This window comes from Diceros bicornis, chromosome 15 (genome assembly GCF_020826845.1).
Source record: "Diceros bicornis minor isolate mBicDic1 chromosome 15, mDicBic1.mat.cur, whole genome shotgun sequence".
NCBI lineage: Eukaryota > Metazoa > Chordata > Mammalia > Perissodactyla > Rhinocerotidae > Diceros > Diceros bicornis.
This window is the reverse complement of record NC_080754.1, coordinates 28,810,483-28,819,920: the sequence shown is the minus strand read 5'-3', so window position 1 is coordinate 28,819,920 and position 9,438 is coordinate 28,810,483. Positions and strand designations below refer to the sequence as shown.

General features: G+C 54.8%; 1 protein-coding gene across 1 annotated transcript; it reads right to left on the bottom strand.

Moving 5' to 3' along the window:
* Nucleotides 1–317: 317 nt before the first annotated feature.
* LOC131414834 (palmitoyltransferase ZDHHC19-like) lies at nt 318–9,155 on the bottom strand. The gene is made up of 8 exons (XM_058556045.1): nt 9,031–9,155; nt 8,565–8,686; nt 7,892–8,031; nt 7,293–7,465; nt 6,793–6,898; nt 1,302–1,387; nt 755–959; nt 318–351 (listed from the first exon to the last, which is right to left on the bottom strand). The coding sequence occupies exons 1-8, from the start codon at nt 9,153–9,155 to the stop codon at nt 334–336; spliced, it is 975 nt and encodes a 324-aa protein (XP_058412028.1). The 3' UTR covers nt 318–333.
* Between the last annotated feature and the right edge of the window lie 283 nt (nt 9,156–9,438).

Here is a 9,438-nt window from a genome sequence, read left to right as displayed (position 1 = left end):
AGAGTCTCCACGCGGGGCTCAGGAGGTGAGGCTCAGGTGCCGGGTCTCCTGGCATCTCCGGGTGCAAATGGGTGAGAGGCAGATCGAGCCGCCTCTCGGGCCTGAGCAGCAGGGGCCACACTGGGCCAGCAGGCGTGCATCTAAACACAGAGTGGAGGAGGTCAGCTCTCCAAAGGTGCCGGCCCCACACCGCATGACCCACCAGCTCGGGAGCAAGAAACTGTCCAAGGTGCCACCCCCCTAGGCAGAGCCAAGGGAGTGGGCAGGACCCACAGAACATCACTGCAGGGGCCCTGTGGGCGGGGCTTGTGAATTACCTTCCCCGCAGCAGTCCTAAAGCTCCACTGCCACCTGTTTCAAACATTGAGCTTCAGGTTAAAAGTTGCCCGTAAATAAATGAATCCGCCTCCCCAAATTATTGCTCACTGGCCTAGTCTCAGTCCTCATTCATGGCTAAGGAAACTGAGGCCCAGAAAGGGTAAGGGACTGGCCCAAGGGCAACGAGCAAGTGAGTGGTGTGGTCTCTTCCCCTTGTTTCTCCAGGGACCCCTGATGTAGTCTGCAGGCCTGTGACTCTACTTTCAACGCTCCGCTGGCCTATGATCCGCCGCCCTCGAGCTCGGAGTGTTCCAGCTTCAGCACCAGCGAAACATGGAGGGGGGCTTTCCCTAAACCTGTACAATCTTCAGATGCCCTTTCCCAACACGACGGGCGCGTGCGCATGTGTGGGCACAAACACACACACACCCCTTACCTCCTGGAGGGCTGCAGCCTCACCACTCCCTGGGGGATCCTGCCCTGCTTGGTACAGATCCAGAGGTTGGACCTGGCGGCCAGACCCCAGCCCAGGGAGGGCTTCGGGAATGGGCATGGAGGGGCACGTCGGGAAGTGCAGGTTCCGCGTGGGCACCCAGTCAGGCCCCACCACTCTCTGCAGCCCGACAGCTTCGGCCATGTACCTGGGGAGCAACAAGCCAGATGGAGGTGGTCGTGACCCTCCTTGCCTGGTGCCCCTCATCTTAGGCAGGACAAGGCCCAGCGCTCGGCACCACGGGGAGCTGGGGCCTGTCTCATCCAGGCTGCAATGCCCTCTACCCCATTTCTTGGGGCAAGAACCCACAGAGGCAAGGAAGTGGGGGCTCCAAATGCTCCCACAAGGCCCTGGGGAAAATCCCAAAACAATAGGAAGAATGAGCGGAAGGACCTGGGAGCTCTGCTAAGGGGCCAGGCGAGATGACCCAGCTTCACCCCACCCCACCAGCCCCAGGGCCACCACTCAGGCCTCTGGTTTGCCAACTCACTTGGGTCCCAGCGCTGCACAAAGTGTCCAATACCAGTTTTTGCCACAGCCAAGGTCGAAAGGGTTGTGTCCATGTAGGTATTGGTACTGGAGGGGGCGAGGGTGGGAAGAGGAGCTCAGATCCAGCAGGACTGGGCAGGCCGCCCCCACTGCCCTCCCTGAGCCGGTCAGCTCAGCCCAGGGCTGCAGCAAGACTCCAAGGGCGGGGAAGCCGCAAGGGTCAGCCAAGGCCTCCCCCAACCCACTTCCGAGGAGCTCTCTCCACGCGACCCCTGGCCCCGCACCCCCAACTCCTGCCGCCTCAGGGATCCCGCACCACCTGGTACCCCCTTTGGCAGCATCCTCCCCCTCTCTGTCTCCTTTGGCCACACACATCCTCCTGCTGCCTCCTTCCAAATATGCTTTCAGATCTGCCTTGTTCTATTAAGCTGCTCCAAAGACGGCTCCACACCCCGCTCCCCCTACTTCTCTGCTTTCCCACCACTCATTACTTCCAAACTTGTGCCTTCACTGAATTTCACTATCTGGAAGGGCAGTGCTTTCGGGCCCAAACATATTTCCTACCCAAACTCACATGGCCCCGGAAATCGGGGTTCAAAGTCCTGAGCGCCTAGTGCAGTAAAGGTCAAGACGAAAGTTCAAGTCCTCTCCTGGACACACTTGACCCAGCTCTCGTCCTCCCCGCCCTCCACCCACCAGCCTCATCCCCTCCTCCTCCCCAGCGCAGGCCGACTCTCACCCCGACTTCGAGAGCCCTAGCTACAAAGTGCTGGTCACGACCGAAAGGGGCCCAGGAGCACATCAGCCCACCACCAGCTCTCCTGTGTCCCATGCCCCTGTCACAAAGACGTTGATCTTCAACACTATTCTCCACCAAAATGAACCAGGACCCCAGGCAGGGGAGCTGAGCCCTGGGGGAGGAAAAGTCAAGACAGCTCCAGAATGTCCCATTGTGGCCAAAACCAACACCAACCATTGTGAGAGTTTGAGTTCTGCGTCCTTTAGGGTGTTTAAAGCATTTAAGGGAAACTAAAAGCTTAAAAGACTTTGATTAAATTTACATTCAAAATTTCAAATTTAGAGAAATATATTTTCATTCATGAGATGTACATGGAGCATAGGAAAATGCTGATTATTCAGTGCTTCAAGGAATGATAGCTGTTGAAGGAATTTGTAAGAACTGACTAATACAGCAGAGCACCGTGCTCCCCCACATGGCCCCTCTCAGCTGGGAACGGAAGCCAGCAGCTCTCAGCTTCACACACTGTCCCCTCTCACTGGCTCCAGACCCGGGTCTCCTGCTCCCATTGCGAGTCTCCAACGCCCTCACTCTCCACAGGCCCAGAGCAAAGTGGGCGTCTTCTTGTCCCGTCTCCTGCCCAACTCCCTGCTGCCTCTGCTCTCTCGGTTCTTCCCCAGGGTTTATGGCATCAGGCTTCTCTCTCTCTCTCTCTCTCTCTCTCTCTTTCTTTCTCTTCCTCCCAAAGCCGCATGCATTCCTTTGTCTGCAGGTTCACTCTTTGCTCATAAATATGTTGAGGTTTCAACAATGTTCCGGGCACTGCGCTGGGGACAGAGGACACACCATGAACAACAAAGCCAGTCGTAACTTTCAGGGTGGAGAGGGCAGCTGGGGGTGGCAGAGCAGCAGGGAGAGGGGATCAGCGAGAAGAGCAGGCAGCCTAGGGCAAGACTCCACGGTGCAGGCCGAGGAGCATCAGCCAGGTGAGCAGAGGGAGCGGGACCCCGAGAGCCTGGGGCAGGGTCATGGCAGCTGCGTGCCGTTCCACATGGGGCTGTGTGCGGCCAGGAAAGATCAGTCTGAGGACTGCCTGCTGGCTGTGGCCTCGTGGAGAGCGCAGCATCACCGTGACAGTGAGGACAGAGGCTGAAGTGGGATGAGGAAGGTGAAGAACGATGCTAGTGAGCACACCCATCTCTGTCAGAAACTCCGGCTGTGCCGAGGGGAGAGTATGACAGTTGGAGTGGAGGCCTGTGACGTTAACGGAGATTTGCTTTGTTTGTAAGATGAGAGAGACATGAAGACGTGGCAATGATGATGCCGAGGAACGGTAATAATAACAACAACAAAGTCTAGGACACTTACTTGTACCAGCCATTGTGCTATGTGTCTTACACATATTAACCCATGCGGCCTCCTTTTACAGATGGGGAAACTGAGGCACCAGGTGGCGAAGCAGTACTCCTAAGATCTCCATGCTGGCATGTTGTGGAGCTGGCAAGTGAATTTACATGGTCTGGCTCCAGAGCCCTTACTATGAACCACTAAGCAAGTGGCCCCAGCAGAAGCTGCGGTCAGGGGATGCAGGCGGGAAGGGAACGAAGTGGAGGTGTGTGAAGGATGCCTGAAATGGGATCTGCAGGTGATGGGAAAGAGCCCTGCCTGGTGAATCACAGAGTGCAGACCCCAGTCGGGCTTCTTAAGGGTGGAGACCCCGGACTGGAAGAACCCCATGCGGAGCAGTGCAGGGGGCGCAGGGCTTAGGTCCCGACCCGAGGCTGAAGAACCATAGGATGTGGGAAGGGACAGTGCTGCCCAAGAGAGGCTGAAATGATGGACTGAGGATGGAGAGAGAAGGCATGCAGACAACAGGGGGCTGATGAGGAAGGGATGAGCAGAGGCGTCACACGGGAGCTGTGAACCAAATACGGGGGGAGCGATGGAGTGGTGATGGGAAGGATGGGAGGAGGTGGGCACAGAGGGCTCCTCTGTCCTTTCAGCTGCCTCGGTGTCTCCAGCCCCTCCCTCATCACTGTGGCCCACTACAGTCTTCCTAAAAAAGCCTTTAGTCAAGTCCCTGTCCTGCTGAAGGAAACCCACGGCAAGGATCACTTTTACCACTCCACCTGCCACTGTAGCGGAGGGCCGAGACAGTGCAGGAAGACAAGAAAAAGAAATAAAGCCAGACACGCTGGAAAGGGGGAAATGAAACTGTCCTTATTCACAGATGACATGAATTTTGAGGTAGAATCAACAAAAAGGCTACTAGAACTTATAAGTCAATCCAGAAAAATTCCAAGATCCGAGACAAACATACAAAAGTCCACTGTATTTTCTAACAATAATAAGCAAATGTAAATTCAATTTTGCAAAAAATTTATAAGAGCACAAAAAACAAGGAAATACTTAGAAAACATCTAACACAAGGTATGCAAGCTGTATATGCTGAAAACTACACAACACTAAGGAAAGACATCAAAGAAGACCTGAATATGGAGGGTATCCCATTTTCGTGGATTAAAAGATCAATACTCTTAAAAGGTCCATTTTCCAAAGCGGTCTGTAGGTTCAATGCAATCCAAGGGAAAATCTCAGCAAACTCAGTTCTAGCAATTGACAAGCTGATTCTTAATTTATATGGAAAATCAAAGGAACTAGGATAGCCACAAGAACTCTGAAAAAAAGAACAAAGTTGGAGATGTCACATTGTGTCATTTCAAGACTTCATAGAAAGCTACCAGTGAAGACAGTGTGGTCGTGGCAAAAAGAGAGACAGTTCAGAAATACACCCACATCTATATAGTCAATTGATTTTTGAGGAATGTGCAAAGACAGCTCAACCGAAAAAGGACTGTCTTTTCAACAAATGCTCTTGGAACAACCCACACGCAAAACTATAAGTCTTGACTCATACCCTGCTTCATATCCAAAATTCAACCCAAAATGAATAGGAGGCCTAAAGAGAAAACCTAAAACTATAAAGCTTCTAGAAGAAAACATAGGGGAAAATCTTGGTGACCTCGGTTTAGGCAAAGATTTCTTAATTACAACACCAAAACACAAGCCATTGAAGACAAAACTGAAAACGCTCTTGATCCAAATTGAACACTTCTGATCTTGGACAAACACTGGCAAGAAAATAAGGCCAAAGGCTGGGAAAAGACTGCAAAACACGTAGCTGAATCTAGCAGATAGAAAGAACTCTTTAAATCTAATACTAAGAAGACAACATAATTTTTTGAATGGGCAAACGATTGGAACAGACATTTAATCAAAGATATACAGATGGCAAATAAGAACATGAAAGGATGCTAACAGCATTAGTCACTTGGAAGATGCAAATTCAAACCACAATGAGATACCACTACACGTTTCTTAGACTAGCTACAACGGAAAATCAGAAAACAAAAAAAGGTGACAATGCCAAATGTTAATGAGGATGCAGAAGCAACTGGATTTCCCATGCACTGCTTGTGGGAATGCAAAAGGGTACAGCCATTTTGGAAGACAATTTGGCACTTTCTTATCAAGTTAAACATTCAGTTACTGTCTAACCCAGCAATGCCACTCTTAAGAATTGACTCAAAGAAATGAAAACTTATCTTCCCATGCCTGTACACGAATGTTTATAGCCACTTTCTTTATGATCACCAAAACCCAGAAATAACCCAAATATCCTTCCGTTGGCAAATGGATAAGTAAGTTGTGGTACATCCATATGACGGAATAGTACACAGCAAGAGAAAGGAGGAAAGAACTCCTACGGGCAGCAACGTGGAGGAATCTCAAACGCATTATGCTAAGTGCAAGACACCAGACTCAAAAGGCTATGATTTCATCCACACGAGACTCTGGACAAGGAAAGACAAGAGGGATAGAAGACAAATCAGTGGTTGCCAGGGGTAACAACTATGGGGAGAAACCCACTACAAAAGGGGCTTCAGAGAATTGTGGGGGGTGATGGAACTGTTCTAAATCTTAAATATGGAGGTGGTTGCAGGACTGTATGCATTTGTCAAACTCCTATAACTGGGCACTAAAAATGGGTGAATTTTACTCCATGTTAAAAAAAAAAAACAAAACCTGTCCTGGCTTCCAGGTTTCCACCGCACCAAGAGAAGGCTCCAGCTGACTTTCGTGCCTTTTCCATCTGGCCCGAGCCCAGCAGTCCACTTGATTTCCCATCCACTTTCTGCTCCAATTACAACTGTCCCCTCAGCATCCTCAACATTCCACAAACTTTCCAGCTTCCCTGCCTTTTTGCAAGCTCTGCCCCTCACCGGCAACGCCCTTCGCTCTGCCTTCTGCCCCCAAACCCTCTACACCGCGGTCCTCTCTGAACTCTCCATTCCCTCTGAGTCTGCGCTGCGCTGCACAGCACAGGGCAGGCCCCTCTCTCAATGTGCACGGGCGAAGGGCGGGAGATTCTCTGACTTCAGGGGCCTTATCAACAGGAGCGCAGGATGGGGCCTCCCTCACCTCCATGCCCGGCCTTCAAAATAACGGATGCGCAGCCTAGCACTCACTAGGCCCTCGACGCAGTGCACCTGGGAGGGAGAGGGAGCCCCGAGCCCCTAGAGGAGGTGAGATCTGAGCTGAATCTGGGCCTCAAGGCCTCACGAGGCTCCTTCAAGGGAGGTCAGGCCATGAGGACCAGGGCGGGGGAGAAAGGGCGGAAAGTGTGGAGGTCCTGAAGGCCCAAGGTGACCGCCCAGAGACCGCTTTCGTGGCACCCCGGAGACCCGCGTACCTTGTCCTCGTAGGAGCGCTGGGCGGTGCTCACCAACCTGGCCTTCATCAGCAGAAGCACCAAGAGAGGCACCAGGAAGCCGGCGGCGGGGACCACTACGACGATGCTGCCCACGAGCTAAGGAGCTGCGCCCGCAATGGACCTCCCGGGCCGGGACCCTCACCCCGACTCCAGCCCTGACAGACCCGCGCACGACCAGCCAGTCCATCCTCTCCCCACCCACCAACCCCTGGTAAACCTCACCCCACCCTGCCGACCTGGTCTCCGTGCCGCCCTCAGCGTCCTCTATCCAAGACCCCGCTAGATTGCCCACGCACCGCAGTGCCTCCTAGCCCCACCCATCGCCTGGACCCTACCACCCTCCCCTGGTCCAGACTGGTCCTCCCCAGGGGGTTTCTCTCTAACCCCGCCCACCACTCGCCCGCCCCCGGGACCCCGCCCTTCGGCTGTCCTCGCCCTGCCCACAGCTCGCCAAGTGGACCCTGCAGCCTGGTGGATACGCGATGACCTTGTCAATGGAGAAGGGCAGGTGGGTGGTGCGCAGGAGGAAGACCATGCAGGTGACAAGCATGGAGCCCAAGTACAAGCATAGGCACAGGAGGAGCAGGATGAACAAGCCCAAGTTCCGGTGACCTATGCAATTGTTCACCCACCTGCAGTGGTGGTCGAAGTCCTGAGCGAGAGGGAGAGGGGACAGCGTTCTGGACACCAGAAGAGGACAGGTCAAGCTCCCCGGGCCAGGCCTACAGCCAGCCGTGGGGCCCTTGGGCATCTAGTGTCAGCCAGCCCTGGGGTAGGACAGGGGTGCCTTTCCTCCCCCTGGCCTGACCAGGCTCAGCATAGATGTCGATGCTCCTGGGCCTGTCAGCACCTGGGTCGGCAGGGGCCAGCCTCCCAGGACAGGTGCAGGCAGGGAGGCAGTGAGCTGCATGAGTGACCAAGAGTGGCTGGGAGTTACTGCCACCCTTGGCCTTAGCAGTCCCGGAAGTGGTTTGAGGTCTGCTACTGGTCCCCTGTGCAAGTGGGCCTCCTGGTCCCAGGCAGGTGCAGAGCGGGTGGGGGTGTGGGCCAGAAGGGGGCAGATGAGAGGGGCGCTCACCTCCACACAGATGTTGCACCAGGGGCAGTGGTAGGTCCGCGGCGGGCGGTGGAAGCAGCACTGTGGGCACCACTGCAGGCGGAAGGCTATGTGCTTCACCCAAACCACACGCACCGTCCTGGGGCCCTGTTCGTTGGAGCCTGGCATAGGAAGAGGATTGGGCAGCGGCAGGAGCCCTTCGTCACACTGCTGCTGCCGGGGTGAGGGCCGCCCCGCAGCATCACTGGCCTAGGCAAGGAGGTGTGCAGGGGAATCCTAGTCCGCACTGAGGAAGCTGACCAAACTCAGAGAGGCTGGCAGTCCAAGGGAAGGTAGACGTCCAGCCAGAGGACTTCTGTGAGAACGCAGGCCTTTGGAACTGTCAGTGATGTAAGGAGTGTGTGCAGTGGGAAGGAAGAAGACACAACTGAGTGGTTGCCAAGAACTGGCTTCTCTTCCCAGCCTGCCCTGGCCCTGCCTCCAAGGCAACTGGAAAGCCTCCAGAATCCTGTTGTACCGCATCTCGGTGGCTTGGGAAATGAAGCAACAGAAGCAGGGCCCAAGTGAAGGGGATGTGGGGTGACGGGGTCTTGAGGCCCGAGGAGGGGACAAGGGAGGAGCACTTTAGGAATCTTCCCTGCACGCAGGACCCTTTAGGGTGCTACCTCCTTCTCCCACGGGCCCGAGAGCTCACCTTGGTGCAAGATACCAGGGTCGGAGATGTTTAGAAACATGAGAATAACGAAGGTGAGGACGAAGAGGGGTCCTGTGACAACAGGAAAGGCCCACTCCCCATTCTGGGCCAGCCATCTGCAACTGAGACCAGAGCAGGACTCAGCGCTGATCCTGGAGTCCCAAAGCTCCACGCGGGACTCACTCCACCTGGTCCGGACTCACAGACCTCAAAGCCTGCTCTAAATAGCCAGGGCGGTGACAGACCCAGAGAGGCTCCACCAAATGTCACCCAATACTCCTAGCCACCAACAGCTCCCAAAGGCACCAAGCACTCTATGCCTCTGTGCCTTTGCACATTGGTTCCCACTGCCTAGAATATCCTCCCTTCCCTGACGCCTCTTCTGCACTTCCCCTGTCCGGACTCTCATGATCTGTCTTCCTTTCTGACTCTGTAAGAAACCTGCCGGCTTGTGTGGGAGACTCACGGGAAACCAAAGAAGAGTCCACTGACAGCGACCAGCAGGACTCCACTGAAGGCAGCGAGCAGGCTCGGGACGAGCCAGGGAATTGGGATCTGAGGCGGGGGATGGCGCCCCTTCGTGAGGGGCATGCCATCCTCCCAGAGCCGCATGGCCGGACCTCTGGTGCCCACAGGCTCCCTCCCTGATACTGGCTCCGAGAGCCCTATGTTCCCAGCGAACGCTGAGGCCATAGTGAGCTCAGAAGCCTCAGCCCAGGGTGGAAGGCAAGAAGTCCCAGTGTGACATCACAGAGGATGAGGAGAATGTGGACTAGGGGCTCTGCAGCCTGTGACTGTCACTTCCCACAGCAACCACCCCACCCCCACCCGTGCTGGGGACTGAGAGGTCCTGCCCCTGTGAGCTTGGCTTGCA

Excerpts from the sequence above, each read along its gene's own strand:
- LOC131414834 (XM_058556045.1), bottom strand. The coding sequence starts at position 9,155 with ATGCCCCTCACGAAGGGGCGCCATCCCCCGCCTCAGATCCCAATTCCC. Across the intron at positions 7,466-7,891 it reads GGTGCAACATCTGTGTGGAG|GACTTCGACCACCACTGCAG; the intron begins GTGAGCGCCCCT and ends CCTCTCGCTCAG. Across the intron at positions 1,388-6,792 it reads AGCGCTCCTACGAGGACAAG|TACCAATACCTACATGGACA; the intron begins GTACGCGGGTCT and ends CGCCCCCTCCAG.